The sequence below is a fragment of the Cariama cristata genome, unplaced genomic scaffold (genome assembly GCF_000690535.1).
Source record: "Cariama cristata isolate BGI_N322 unplaced genomic scaffold, ASM69053v1 scaffold25048, whole genome shotgun sequence".
NCBI classification, from domain to species: Eukaryota; Metazoa; Chordata; class Aves; order Cariamiformes; family Cariamidae; genus Cariama; species Cariama cristata.
This window is the reverse complement of record NW_009633263.1, coordinates 1-15,127: the sequence shown is the minus strand read 5'-3', so window position 1 is coordinate 15,127 and position 15,127 is coordinate 1. Positions and strand designations below refer to the sequence as shown.

The 15,127-nt window shown below is 38.9% G+C and overlaps 2 protein-coding genes across 2 annotated transcripts in view; one reads left to right on the top strand and one right to left on the bottom strand.

The window, feature by feature from the left end:
- The window catches only part of USP47 (ubiquitin specific peptidase 47), a gene marked incomplete at its 5' end in the record, with an annotated part of 40,430 nt that extends 32,471 nt beyond the window's left edge, over positions 1 to 7,959 (top strand). The window contains 5 exons of the mRNA XM_009706704.1: positions 401 to 519; positions 2,917 to 3,047; positions 5,174 to 5,221; positions 5,312 to 5,442; positions 6,443 to 7,959. Coding sequence (XP_009705006.1) covers positions 401 to 519; positions 2,917 to 3,047; positions 5,174 to 5,221; positions 5,312 to 5,442; positions 6,443 to 6,617 — 604 coding nt within the window. The remainder of the gene's footprint in view (positions 1 to 400; positions 520 to 2,916; positions 3,048 to 5,173; positions 5,222 to 5,311; positions 5,443 to 6,442) is intronic.
- A 2,879-nt stretch (positions 7,960 to 10,838) lies between these two features.
- Positions 10,839 to 14,829, bottom strand: LOC104166685 (dickkopf-related protein 3-like). Its single transcript, XM_009706702.1, has 3 exons — positions 14,793 to 14,829; positions 13,294 to 13,450; positions 10,839 to 11,082 (listed from the first exon to the last, which is right to left on the bottom strand). Exons 1-3 carry the CDS (start codon positions 14,827 to 14,829, stop codon positions 10,839 to 10,841), a joined length of 438 nt encoding a protein of 145 aa, XP_009705004.1.
- Between the last annotated feature and the right edge of the window lie 298 nt (positions 14,830 to 15,127).

The window sequence follows — 15,127 nt, the reverse complement described above, 5'->3', positions numbered from 1 at the left end:
CCCCCCCCCCCCCCCCCCCCCCCCCCCCCCCCCTAAAAAAAAAAAAAAAAGAAAAAAAGGAGCAGCAAAATTGTCATAAGTGTTTGGGAATATTCTTTTTTCTTGTCCTAAATAGGAAACTGTTTTCTTCCTCTAAATCCCTATACCTTTCTTGCACTGAACAAGCACAACACAGGCTTGTTTTCCTTGTGTTTATGAATGATTCAGCACTAAGAGCCAGTGGCAATACCTTGCTGTCAGGACTATTTCAGAATGTTAAACTCATTCCTGATAAACCTAACCAAACCTCGCATAAATGAGTTGTATTTCAGTTTTGTTAGAAAATATTCAGTTTTGATCTCTGGCAGTTGTGTTTATGAGCAGATAAAAACTCAATGTTTTCTTCACGATGTACGTACAGGTTTCGCCTACGAAAGAAAACCTGGAAGAACCCAGGCACTGTGTTTCTGGATTATCATATCTATGAAGAAGATATCAATATTTCAAGCAATTGGGAGGTCTTCTTAGAAATACTTGATGGTAATGATATAGTGTCAAGAGAAAGTAAAGATAATGTTAGAGGGGGTTTTTTTTTCTTTAGAGAACATTGGAAAATGTACTTTCCCTTTTTTTTTCCTTTTTTAAAAGACTCTTAGTGACATTTTAATAGCATTTTATTAGGAAAAAAAATCGAAGCAAAAAGAATTACCAATAATAAAAGCTCTGCATGAAGCTGGCGAGGGGATTGTGCAAGTACGGATCTCCTGTGGCTGAGATGTGCTAAAGGTCTAATAGTACTGTTTTGTAGGTTTATTGGAAGCTTTTGGACATACTGTAGTACTGTAGGCAGTTTTTTTGCATGTGTATGTTTTCAGTGTACATAAAAACTGTAGGAATGCCTATATGTTATGCTGTTGTTTCTATTTAATTTTTGGACTAGTATTGGTGATGTTTGTAGTTCACTGAAATACATGCATGTGTATATATACATAAATACATATATGATTTGTTTTTAAAGTCAGCACAGCTGTTCAGTCATTCAGTAGTTTTCAGACAGGAGTGAAAAAGCACTCATCTTTTGTCATGAAGTGCTAAATTTTTGAACAAACTTTGTTCATCAGAACAACTTTGGAATCAAATGTTAGAGTAGATTGTTTCTTAAATTCTGCTTAAATATCATTTAAAAGATGTCATTTCTTAAGCTATCATTTGCATGTACACTTAAAATTTTGATTCTGAATGCAAAAGTATTAATTAAGGGAGAAAAAAGTAGACTATGCTGTTTTTCTTCTAGATTAACAGCTATTGCTGTTAATAGATAGATGAAGAATGTGTATTCCATTCACTCAGGAACTTTCTTCACAAGCATAGCTGGCTTAAGAAGTCTCATTTAGCTGTTACTCCAGCATTTTGGCAGCTGTGTTCAATCCTGGTATACCAATGCAAGTGCCACAATTGGAAATGAACATGGGAGGCTCGGGAGGCCTGCATATTCCTGTAGACATAAGTATCAGCTCACACTTCGGTTAAAACTTTACAGTTTTAAATATTTTTTGATCAGTTTTAGAGTAATTGCTGTACTGTTTCTGTAGTGAGTAGATCTTGGAGGTATTACTTTTTAGACCATTGCAGCCCACCTACTTCACAGACATGCCATATTATAGGTTACAAGGCTTCCGAGTATTCTGTAATATTTTGTGCAACTGTCTAGCTCTGCCCAAAAGATGCTACTTTAATACAGTTGTAGAAGATGCAGCCAAATCCCACTACATTCTCTGAAAATTAAGTTGTATGTACCCGCTGCTACCACAGAGGTTGTTGGAAGAGTGTAAAGGCAACTGCTTTAAGCCAGGTTTGTAAGACATTCCGCCATCACTATTGCTTTCACCTTGTTCTTCAGCTAAACACTGAAGACATTGAGCAGGTAAATAATGCAACTTAGAATAATTTACAGTTATGTTTCTTAGCATAGCTGTTTTACATCACACTGTTGCAGACATCTATAAATTAGTTATCCTCTGGCTCTGGAGAAAATTTATGTAATTGTTTCAGACTTGAAGTAAATGCCAAGAAGCATTAGATGGCTATGTCTTCATTTCAGACAACAGGTTGATGTTAAAGGTGGCACAAATAGAGTCACAGGGAAGACTGTAGAAGGTATTTCGGGAGAAGCTTCAACGGTGGTGGTGGTTTCAAGCAAAAAAACATGTAATGGTAGACATTAAATGTTTAAGCCACAAGTTCTGCATGCTAAATTACAAAATTATAGACTGATTTAAAATAAAAATAAAATCAGACTCTTGCTGTCACTTCTGCTTATCTGATTGTAACATTAACAGTATTACCCTGTCAACCAGAGAAAGTTCTGTTATGTGAAACTGATCTAAAAAGGTGAGAGGCAGTACTTGATAAAACTCTTCAAGGTGGTAGGTGTAAAGCAGGCTTTAATGAGGTGCATAGTAGTGTGTGAAATCTAGAAGTCAAAAGTGGAAAGCTTATTTTTGGTAAACGAAGTGAAGTGCACGAATAAATATCCGATTGCTGAGGAAGGTCTCGAGCAAATGCAAGATCTGGAGGTCAGCTCTGGTTAGGTGGATACGTACTGTATGTAAAACCGAGCTGGGTGTGATGGAAAAATGCGCTCTAAAGAAGAATAAATGGCATAGCTTCTAAGAGATGCTGCCTATGGAAAAATCCTTGAAAGGAGTTGATGACAAAGAAAAATTCAGCTAAATCCTAATCCCTTCTCCCATTCCCTGCCCCCTCCTCCCCCCTTTTTTTTTTGTGGACTACTTGCAGCACACGTACTGGGTTAGTTTGTGTATGTAGTTGTAGTGCAGTCTTCCATATTTGAGTACGCTTATGCTATGGAAACCCCCTAATTTTAAATAGGATATTTTGTGATGTTAATGTAATAAATTTCTGTTTCTTTCCTAGGATTAGAAAAGATGAAATCCATGTCACAACTTGCTGTTTTATCAAGACGATGGAGGCCATCAGAGATGAAACTAGATTCTTTCCAGGAAGTGGTACTAGAAAGCAGCAGTGTTGAAGAATTAAAAGAGAAGGTAAAGTGTGTAACACAGTGCAAGTTTCTTATAGTATCCAAGAGCCTTACTGATGTTTTCTGTTGGGAAGCACAGTGATGTCATAGCTACAAAAATCTTGTTGCATGGTGATTATTTATTTTCTTTTCCCCCAGAAACTGAGAACCTGTCTCATCCTATTACCAAAGCCATATGAGTTATCAGCTTTACTTCTTGGTTTCATATACTGGTCTGGTATTATTCAGGTGAATGCATGCCAAAAAAAAAGTCATGTCTTGACGTTTAAGAAGCATAATATTACCTGTGTCCCTTATCCGTGAAAAACACATGTGAAAGAAAAGCTAAACTATTGTCACTTTGTTTCTTCAAGCCAGTATTTTGATATTCCAAAATACCAAACCTTTCAGCCTCTTCATATTTGAATTTGAGAACTGTTGCTCAGGGACAGTGTAATTGTACCAAGTAGAATGAACTACATTTTAGTTGGAAAGAAATACAGCTTTGGTATGTTTTTTTTTCCTTAAGGCCTGAACCCTGTAACAGGTAAGCAAACATATGCCCTCCTAGCAGAAATCTTGAGAAGTAGTGTGTCTCCTATCAAGACTGTTTTATTAATTCAGTATATCAAAGGGTTGCACTCTTAAAGAAATGGTTATTTGTGTGGCAATACCTAGATGTAAGAAGACCACCGTGGATGTTGAGGCCTGCAAAAATCCAAGTATCAGTGAAGTCCGCCAAAGTCTTACCTTGCAAAAGCACTTGGTGTTCGTAAGTTAGGGGTTCGTTCATAGGCTGGAATGAGGAACGTTGTTCAGCTACCGTAGAATGCAACAGCCTGGGATTTGTGTGTGTACACAGATGAAGTTATAGAATGGTTTCTTGTATTCTTCAGGTAGAAATGAGGTTATGACTACAGGTTCTTGCATGCAGTTTTCAAGATTTCCTCTTCTCTTGTGTTTGAAGGAAAGAGTTGACTGCTCTTGTTTTCTTGTCTTAAGAATTGATGTGCAGGGAGTAATTTTAGCAGCATTCTCTCTGAGAGGCCTTAATCTTTTTATTGCCACCAGTAGTAAGAAGAACTTGAATTTGATGCATCTGTAGTAACAGATGTGTTCAGCCAGCTCTTCCCTTTCAGACAAATTTTATTAGCAGAGTGTAGAGCTAATACACTTCAGAATTTTTCTGGCTTTTGTCACTGCTGTTTATTTATATTCATTTCCTAAGGAAATGAGAGTTAGAAAATTACACTGACTGTTAAGTCTTTTCTCGCCATCAGTTTAATTTGAACACATCTGTTTTAACAGAGGATTTGAAAGAGGCGAGAATCTTAGAGGGGAAATCTCTTTGAGTTTTGGGAAAATAAGCAGCCAGAGATAAACACAAATTGTGAAGTTAGTGTCTGCATTGCCAGGGACACGAGACTGCAGCCCGTACTTGAGCTAAGGGCGAGGCAGCAATGAAGCCTGTGTGCATCATGAGACTGCTCAGTGGAGGGAGAGCTCCACCGAGGTGATTGCAGGTACAGCCAGGTGACACTGTGATGGGTGCCAAGCCTGGGCAGCAGCAGGGGACAGGGGAGGAATGATATACTCTGTGCCCTGGCGGGGTGCACGGCAGGGGCAGTTGCAAGGGGGAAGAGGAGCCAGTGGTGCTTGTTGGGGAATTGTGGGGTGGTTGTGGTCGGGAAGTGCAGAGGTATGGAGACAGGCTTTAGTCATGCATGTTTTATGGCTTTGCCTGCTCCCAGGTTGACTGGATAATAGCTTTCGTTTCATACAGGGAAACTACTGAGGGGTAACTGGTGGACCTGAAGGTTTAACATGAGGCAGTTGTTCTCTTTGTATCTTGGAATTTTGGATGTTACTAATTAATTGGTTCTATTCACTTTTTTCTGTTGCCCCTTCACTGTAAGAGAAGTGTGATGAAGTACTGTCACAGCAAGTGTCACTTGTGACATGCTAGTAACTTCAGAAATGTAAAAAATGTGTACCTTGTCACTGGAATTTTGTACTAGTACTTCAGATTGGTGGAGGACTTTCAAATATTTTAATTGACTTCTAGATTTGGCAGGTTTGACTTCGTGTAGACACTGTGTAATGTTGCTGTGAGGAACAGTATTAAATCCACCATTTTTCTTCACTTTACAGCTGAGTGAAATAAGTGGAATACCCTTAGAAAACATAGAATTTGCAAAGGTAAGTAAGATTTTTGTCTATTACCTTTTAATGGCATGGACGTGTGATTATGATTTTTATTTTATTAACTGAGTAATTGCTACTTCTCAGGGTAGAGGAACGTTTCCATGTGACATTTCCATACTAGAGATTCATCAAGACTTGGACTGGAATCCTAAAGTATCTACATTGAATGTCTGGCCTCTGTACATTTGTGATGATGGTGCAGTAATATTTTATAGGTATGTATTTCATTACGGTATAATAAACCATGCAAAAAATCTGTGTAGAAGATTTAAGGGGTGATGTAATCAACAGAAGCATAAAAATACTTTGCTATTGTCTTAAAGAGGGTTTAAAACATGGAGCTGAAATGCTTGTGCTCCTCAGCTTCCTAAAAACCTGAATATTAATTATGTTTATTGTTTAAGAAAAGAAACACTGCACCCTTTTACTCAATCCTCCCTCCCAAACCGTTGAAAATAATGCTGAATGCAAAGCTAGTTGCTGTGCTTGGGTGTGTATCTGGATTTAATCTCTTAAACTGGAACACTATCCCTTATGGAGTCTGTGAGAGTCTTGCCCTAGGTTTTAGAGAGCAAGGATTTTATTTTCTGAGTTTATTTCTTTGAGAAATTGGTATAGTTTATTTGGAAAAAAGGATGATAAAAATTTTGTCAACATGAAAAATGTTCTCAGCTGACAGCAGCGGCCCACAGGCAGTATTTGAGGACTAAGAGCTTGAATATTATCATTTCTGCTAAATGTGGTGGGTGGGGCAACCTCATAAACACATTGCTCCTACAGGAGTTTTCCTAATGACATGTGAGTTTGGGGGAAACAGCTGGCTGATAATGCGCTGGCCTTGCCAAGAATGGTTTGGGAGAGCAGCGGGTAGTTTCTAGTAGGGGCTGGCCGATGTGCTGCTTCCAGGTGTTGGCACTGTGACCTCATAAAGAGCAGAGGGGTAGTTGTCTGTAAAGAATAGGAGTTACCAGGTAGATGGAGGAGTGTAGGTGTGTTTCTTGCTGCTTTCCCTGGGATCTGCTGTCAGAATACTGAATGTCTCTGATAGAACATCAGGTTTAGGCAGATTGTTAGTTTCTGGAGAAGAAAATAACCTGTAAGGAGGAGTATTATGCTTAGTTGTGGTTTTTACTAAGTTGTTCCCAGTGAAAAAGTACAGAAATCTAATTATGGTTATTGTATTAACCTCAGTTTTACCATACACTCACATTTTAGGGATAAAACTGAAGAATTAATGGAATTAACAGATGAGCAGAGAAACGAACTGATGAAAAAGGAAAGCAGCAGACTCCAGAAGACTGGACACCGGGTAACCTACTCTCCTCGTAAAGAAAAAGCACTAAAAATTTATCTGGATGGAGCACCAAATAAAGATTTGACTCAAGACTGATACTCGCTATAGCATTTTCCCTGGGGAATTTTTTTGTTGAAAATAAAAAGGTTCACTACTACTGTGTAGTGCCATTACGGCAGGACATTCATTAGGTGTAAAGCGCTGACACCAGCACTGATTGGGCTGTGTTACCAATCAGAAGTGCAGTGCCCCGTTGGGTCGCTGTTTGACTTGGAATCATGTTGTGCACTATAGTCAAATGTACTGTAAAGCTAAAAGGGATGTGCAAATAAAAGATTAGAACTAAAAAGTGGGCGGGGAGGGAAACGAGTGGAAATTTTTGAGGACAGTGTGCACATAGTAGCTAGTGAAACTAGCCTCAAACAGGATATTCATAGCTTAATAATAAAAGCTGTGCAAAGGCCATGAAAGAATCCTTTTTTCTGTTTGTTTCACTGATACACGCATTACCTCATCAGAGAGTCTGAAGTAAATGTTGATACATTGGTTCTCGACAAGCAGCAGAAAAGGGTCGAAGATGAAACGGAAGTGCTGCGAGTGTGAGGGTTCAGAATATTCTTCCATAGAAGAGGTGGTCTGCGAGGCGTCTGCAGGAAGCTGCCAGCAGGTGGTGGTTCATTTTGCAGAAGTGCTAGTGTAAGGGCAACGGGTTTTTAATTGGTTACAGAAACCGATGAGCAGCTCGATTATATTGCGTTCAATGTGTAAATAAAATTTGCCCTATCCATTCAACAGAACCGGAGGTCAGCTATTTACCATGGTATTTCTTTCCACATATCAACATTCATTGTGTACATTCGGAAGTATAGTTGCCTATTTAAATTTGTATTCATTTTATGTTTGACGATGCTGGGTACTTTAGGGTTGTATTTCCCCTTGTTAATGAAGTTTTTGTTTTGTTCAGCTACTTTTTGTACATTTTGGTTTTGATGCTATTACAAGTTTGCCTCTTCTCCACCCACCGCAAGTCATTTTATTTTTCCCAGAGTTGATTCTGTAGCTATGTGTAGTCAAATATTGGGGCAACCCCTAACACCTCAACGTACAAACTCGGTAGTTCAGGTTGTGGTGCAAAGACTGATGCAGTCAACATGATTTCATTGCAAAGCCTAGGAACAGCAATTTTTTGCTTTGGTCCATCAAGATCAATAGAGAACAATTCTCCGTAGTTTTTGGAAAACCACCTAATTTATAACAATCAAAAGATTTTGGTAAACTTTTTCATGCCAGATGCTGTTTACAACAACGAACATGCCAATAAAACATTTGTTCATTCTGTTGTGTATTTTAATCATTAAATGCTGTGGTTTTTATTTGAAAAGTTATGGAGTGATTTCATGGAAACGGAGACTTTCCCAAGGCAGTGTTGGAACTGGAAGGCTGTGTGTCTATATGTGTGTATATGCACGCACACCCCCTGTGCATGTACACAGCACTGCAGGAAGCGTTCCTATAGCCTATCTGCTGGTCCTCTTTACTTACATTCACAGCACATTTTTCTTGAACTGTAAATTTCCTTTTCCAGAATTGAATTCCTTTCAGCAGTGAAACTTCTAAGCTCCAGATATGATTGACAGCTAAGGTCTGCTTTAGAGAGGAAAAAGGATTTTTCAGTAATGAACATTCAGTTCTTCCTTGCATGCTGACCCACAGCAACCTAAAAATCCTGAGGAATCTGGCAGCTTGAGAACCAGGCACTGCGCAGAGGAATTCCCTCCTCCTTCCTCTTCGGTTTGACCCGTGCCACCTCTTGTCCAACATAGATGAGGTGGAAACGGGAGCAAAGGAAAGCCTAGAGTGAGTACGATCCAGTAGGTAGAGTACGTCATTAAACTACCATTTACGTGTGTCTATAGACTGCCAAAGGGTCCTTGGAGGTTTTGGAAGAGAGGAAAAAAAAAATTAACTATGAAATCGGTCATTTCTTTTAACTCAGACATTTGGAGAGGCAAAAATCTAGAGATGGAATAAAGTAGGGTTACGAAAAGAATTCCAAAGACTGCTTGCTTAATCTCCAGCCCTATTTGGGAAACTCCCATTGAGAACTTCTCTGAAGAAGTTAATTTTAAACCTGTAAATCTTTGCAGAAATCTGGATAGAGGACTGAGGAACATCCTTACAATGATTTCCTGTCCAGTGGTGCACTTCCTTCTGCGTAAGTGTACTGGAATATAATATTCTGGCCTGTTCTGGGGGACATTTTTGGGCATCTGCTTTACAGTCTGATCATTTCAAACATTTTTGAGTTTGACCGTGGGTGTTTTAAAGAAACAAAAAGCCTCTAATTTGCTTAGTTCAGCAGAAATCTTACTGAACTTCTGATGAATACTAACACTTTCTCTTTCAGGGACTGAGGCATCATGGACCTTGACAGGAGAATAATGCTATCCTTAGGGCAATATTTACAGACAGTGCTCTCATGAAGTAGTTTTTTTAACAGGAAAATTGCAATTATATTTAATTCTTTGTATAGATGGGCTGTCTCTAAAGCATGGTACTTTTATGAGGGATAGAAAGGAAAGGTAAATTCTGTGAACTCTGAGAGCATGTGTATGTGTGCATGCGTTGGTGTGAGAACTGGGGGTAGAAATGAATCCTTAAACTAGAAGTCCGACTGTTCTGATGAAATAGCCTTCCTGTTCATAATGATAATGGTTATTAACATTAATTCTGGTACCCAAGGAATTTGTTGAAAAGCTTTCATAGATCAGAAGTGGTGAAAGACTTGCAGGCAAGCAGCACAGTCTTGTAGCTGCTCTTGTTAAGTTTTTGGTGCTCTGCTGTTCCAAATTGGACATAAGCAGTAAGGATTCTTTGGGAAGAAGCTCCACAAAAAGTGACTTGGCTGGAGCCTCATCTCATCTTTTTATCATGTGTAATAACAGACGGTGAAATCTGTACCCCCAAAAAACACTGATAGTGGAAGAGCTGTTGTTGCAAACTGTTTGTTGAGACAGCTGGGAGCTGGGGAGTTTGGTGGCTCAGATTTTACTCCTAGCTTGCTATTGATTTCTTAAATTAGTGACCTCTTAAGATGGTAGCGAGAATCACATTTTGTAACATGCAGAGATTTAGATTGTCTTGCTGCTAAACTGAAGTCATCAATTTATGTTCAGTGCCTCTGTCTCAAAAAGGGTGGGTGTGATGGTGGAGTGTAGGCAACAGATCCTTTCATCAGCATTACCCAAGAAGGTATGTTCAGAGAAGGCAGAATGCTGCCGTGTCTGCGGCACTGTATTTAGCTCCAGCTTAGTCATGGCCTTGTAACTGCAGCTGCATTATTCTCCTTTACGTATTCAGTGTACAACAGAGGCTCTATATGCTTTGCATTCAGCCCAGTTAGCTGTTTGTTCCGCAATTTTAAATAGTACATTTTGCCCTTGAGAAAGAGAGCCCTGCGCAGTCATGTTGAAAGTTCCTATATAGAAACTAATATTAGTGTTATATGGATATATGTACATGCTATTTGTTATAACCAATGTGTTAGATGGATATATGTACACACTATTTGTTATTTACATGGAAAATGTTGGCTTTTTTGTGATCGTATGCCTCTTACGTAGTGGGGGAGGCCAACGACTGTTGTATATGAAAGTATAAAATGAAAGGGATACTCTAGCTATGGAACCACCAGTTCTTAAGTTACACTGAAGGCTGCTGCAGGACAGGTGGCATCCATTGTACACAGCTGAGAAGCAGCTCTGGGTGTATTCATCGAGAAGGGTAAGCATCCTTTATCTTTTCTGTCCTTCCACAATGTATGTGTGGTTGGGGAGGACATGACACCCAGAATCTGTATGTTGCAGCTTCACTGATTATATTTTCTAAAGAAAAAAATAAATTGACTAAACCAGTCCAAAGTAGATGGTTCTTACCCTAGAAAAATAAACAATTCTAAACATATGTATTCAAAAGGCACTTCTACAGTCACTAATAACTTAAGATGTTTTATGCTTATGTGTATTTTTTAATGAGTACAAGTACTGATAAGTTTATTTCTAATGTACAAGGGGAAAGTACTAATCCAGAAGAAACACTGATATATTTTTCATTTGTCTTTGACAGAAGGTTTGGTCCAAGGATTGAGTGGATTCAACAATAATTTGAACATGCAAGTTTGGTGTACAGAAAAGGATGCTCACTAAAGACCTTGTTTATTGCACTTCTATCCAGCAATATCTTTTCAGGGTTTATATAAGCAAGACACTAGACAAAAATTTCTAGAAATAACTACCTGAACTGTCTGGTGTTTGGACTTTAAATTTCATCTCCCAAAAACAGGTCATGAGCTGAGTCAGGCTCAGGCTTCAAACCTGCTTGGTCCTCCAGACTTTCTAATTCTTTCTGCACTTCCCGAATGACACTGCTTTCTTCATAATCAGAAAGAATATCTCTGGGTATCAAGCTGAGAAATGGCATCTCATCCATGACTAAGGGATCTTCTTTTTCATTATTCCTGGTTTCATTGGCAGACGCTTCACACACAGATGTAGTGCTGTGGCTGTTGGAAGAAGAGAGACATCTGGTCATACAGTACATCTTTTCATGTGCTTTTGCTAGTTCCTTAATAAAATTCTTTATTCGCTCCCCACATGACAGCATGGTAAATGCCTAACACTGTCAGATCTACTCTAGCTGACTTCATAAACATCTGATTTTTACATACTTGAGAGCTGGAGAGTTAAAGATGAGATTTCCACGTACAGAGCTAGAACAAAGATCCTAATAGCAAAAAATGTTTTTGCTACTGGGACACAAGATGGCAGCGCACCTCAGCACAACCTGGCTCTTCTGCCTACAAGCACTCGTGGCAACTAGTCCTTTCTGTTCATGTCATAATACCAAGTTAAGAAACATGATACTCCAGCTTAAAAGGAACACAGAAAAACTGTTGTTGTTTGCCATCAAGCCATAGAGTCGGGAAAACTGTGAGCATTATGTATTTGGTTCTAAATAGGATAGTGCAATAGCTGTATTCGCTGCTGTCTTTGTTTTGAAAAGAGGCTTCAGTTGCCTGCAAACAAACATCCCACATTTGTTGTAGGAACTTTAAAAGGGAACAAGAATGATTTATATTTGTTGACAGGAGGCAGGGCAGTAGAATTGATGATGGTGCAGCTGCTGTGTCTCTGCACTGCGTGGGACCGACCAGGACTACAGGCCCCCGTGACCGTGCAAGGAAACCACCGCTTGTGCCAGGTACCCCTCAGCAACTGCCTACAGCTGCACCCTCTTTCATTGGAATCGAAGGGTAAATGAACTAAAGGTGTTCCTGAAGCTTATTTTGTGTACATTTTGAATTCTTGTATGTTTTGCTTTCTAGGAGTTCTAAGACTTCCATTTGTGGGCAGACTATCCCCGTATTCTCTAGGATCTAATCTGATCGTTTCAGTGTTTGTCACTCACTAGTAATATTTAGCTAAGGGCCATTTCAAGCAGAGATGGGCTGTTTCTTTCAATAAAAGATGTTATCTGAATCTTCAAATTCACCATGTAAACTCATACAAGCAGCCTTATCTTACTGCCTGTGTGAGTCATGGGCAGGTGTTGTGCACGGTATTACTGTCTTTGTGATAACCCTAAACAGATAAATAATTCTTGTGACTATAGCTGGACAGTTGAGTTATAATCATGCCCTAATGCATTCCTGTGTTTCTATATCCTCAGCTGACAGGTTTTCCTTCTTACTAGACGTGGCGTTTGCTGATGTACCTTCCCTGAGGTTAATGGTACTTGCACATTAACTAAAATTTTGGTGCTGAAAGGATGGGATCAACTCTGCTTGCTTCCTTAGATCACATTTATGAAACAAAATGTTATCCAATTACTTTTCATGCATGAAAAAATGTGGAAACAGAGTTGGATACAGAAGAAGAGAGAAATATTAATCTACATCTCTATCACAATGGTAGTGTACTTGGAGAGCTTATTTCATAGGTAACATGTAGGTTTTCTAAAAATGCTTTTAGTGCAAAACTGAAATGGTCTCACTTTCTCCCAATGAAATTGCTGATAATGCAGAGACCTGTCCTTTTAAGGAATGATTAAAGGCATGATATATTAAAATTTTTTAGCTTCTAGCAGAAAATATGGAGTCAGCCTGCTTCTTATTCCATGAAACTCAGTGATACTGAAGGAATCGGCACAGTACGAAGTGTTTCAAGTCTGAAGAGCAGATCTTCAGTCAGTTGTAGGGCAACTTGCTTCTCGGGTTAGTTTGAAACTGAAGGAATATGCAAGTAAAGATTCATTTTTTTTCTCTTGTGATAGAAGTGACCTTCTGTAAAGCTGATCAGTAGTACAGGAAAATGCCTGGTTTTACTTACTGCATGTATTAAAATGTCTTTAATATGCCTTACATATGAAAGCAAGCCAAACATTTAACAGAAGCCCAGTCTAACACAGAAAGTTGGTGGACAAGAGCTGTATGTAGAGAATGAAACTGGAACGATACATCTCAGCAGCTGTTAGTACTTTCTGATTGGTTAAAAAGCAGCACGAGCCTGATTAACTCACAAACTTAATTCACACTGGATTAAGGTGTTGCCAAACTGAATTAGGCACATCTGTGTGGGACAAAGCAGTAAGCTGGAGAAAGTTTCAGTGCTGCTGATGAGAAAATCTGTCAAAACACTTTCTAGTGAGGAAGAATCTGAAAGAGACCCCTCAAAAATTTCAAGAGGCAGCTTGCTTGCCCAGCTTTGATGTTTACCTCTGAGGCTGGCAGATCAAGCCACTTGCACATGGGCATTGCTCAAGCACTCCGTCAGGTTCCAGTTCCCAGGTGATCAGGTTGAGAAGTCTGTTTGAAGGATCATGGCAGGGTTCACCTTCTTCAGGTAATGGAGTGCACACAGGAAACAGTAGTTCTGTAGGCCAGAGGAAATAAATTTTATGAGAAGTTGTTAACTGTCTGCTAAACTGAGATGACCTAATCTTTAAGTCTATATGCAAGATATAAAAAGACAGACTTGACCTCTTTTTAAGTCCCCTTACATTTTAGGGAGCCATAACTTAATGTTCTTTCCACTAGGTGGGAGTAAGACATTTGAAGTTTATGCTCAATGAGCAAGATCAACTCCTGCTTGAAGAGACTACTGTCAATACAGTAGTGCTGCACAACTCCATCCCCTGGAGACCTGAAAGACTATTCTAAAACCACTGAAAGACTATTCCACTGAAAGACTATTCTAAAACCAAGTGAATTCTTTGCAATCCATAGCATTAATGGTTGAAAATCTGAATAGAGAAATACGTGTATTTTTGAACTCTTTCTATTGTTTTTCCTGTTTCTTCGCAGAGGTTACAAATGCAGAGGAATTGTTCAGAGACTAAATAACGAGGTTACAAGAACTACTACTAAGCCATTTAATTTGCTATAGTAATTCTGTAATAGGCAAAGCTGTCTGATGGCATTTGGGGCTTGGCACTCTTGTTTCTGCACAGGGGTAAATTTCAACCTGTGTAAGACATTATTTAGAAGGATACATTGTTTGGGCTTCCTGTTGCTAGTAACTTATAGTGTCAATCTTGAATCCAGCTCTTTCGCATGTTCCTAGCAAACCTCCCTTCCTGCTTTTGTCTTCATTCACTCATTTTTTGTGCTATGGCAGAATAGAACATGTGAAGAGTTCAGAATTTAAGTTTTTAAAACATATGTGTCTGTGTGTATGTATATACAGACACACATATGCTTTAATGTGTATGACTTATCAAAACAGATTATATCTTAAGCAGCGAATGCTCCATAGTTTACTACAGTTTTATATAAAATATACATGTAAAGACAGACCAATCTTTATTAGGACAACCGTTTGCAATACTCTAGTGATGGAGAAAGGCCTTGAGGTTAGGCCTAACCTGAAAAACCCTAAAGCAATGCTAAAGCAGAAAAAGAGAGAGAATAAAAATCCATTGCTACTAATCAATAGGATTATTTAAAGTTTTAATAATAGCATTCCATCAATTTTGGTCAATATTGTTATTGAATTCTAATTCAATTCCTTCCTGAGTTACAGGTTTCTACTAACTTTCAAGCCAAGCACTAACATACTCAAATTAGTGTGAATGTCTTATGCAGCTGAAATAATCATCCTGGAGCCACAGCTTGTCTAGATCCCATAGGAAATGAGGGCTACAGAAGCAGTATTACCCATGCAGTAGACTAGCCCAGTGCTACTAACACCAATGGGATGCATACTGCTAATTTACTCATCTCTGCAGCATAAGCAGATTCGAAGTTCCGCATGGTGAAAGTAATAGGCATTTATTAAAAGTGCTCTTTCTGTCTTATCTCAGAAGAGTAAAAAGAAATCTCTGATAGAGCTTGGCAAAACCTGTAAATGCTTTAGGCAGAAACCTGATGAAGGGAAAATAAAACTGCTCTAATGAAAACTTGTTGATACCAAATGTCCTGGTTTGGCTATCTTCTCCTTTCAGGAGTTTTTCTAAGTAACTGCACTTTCTGAAAGTACAGCTACATGTTTTTCACACTGTCTGCGTTTCAGGGCTGACAATGCTCAGTGTTTATAGTTGTTACTGAAGTA

Bases quoted from the DNA above. Each gene is read 5' to 3' on its own strand.
- LOC104166685 (XM_009706702.1), bottom strand. From the start codon at position 14,829: ATGCGGAACTTCGAATCTGCTTATGCTGCAGAGATGA. The intron at 13,451-14,792 runs GTAAATTAGCAG...TCTGGCCTACAG, and splicing joins TGCTTATGCTGCAGAGATGA to AACTACTGTTTCCTGTGTGC. The intron at 11,083-13,293 runs GTAAACATCAAA...TTCTTCCAACAG, and splicing joins TTGATCTGCCAGCCTCAGAG to CCACAGCACTACATCTGTGT.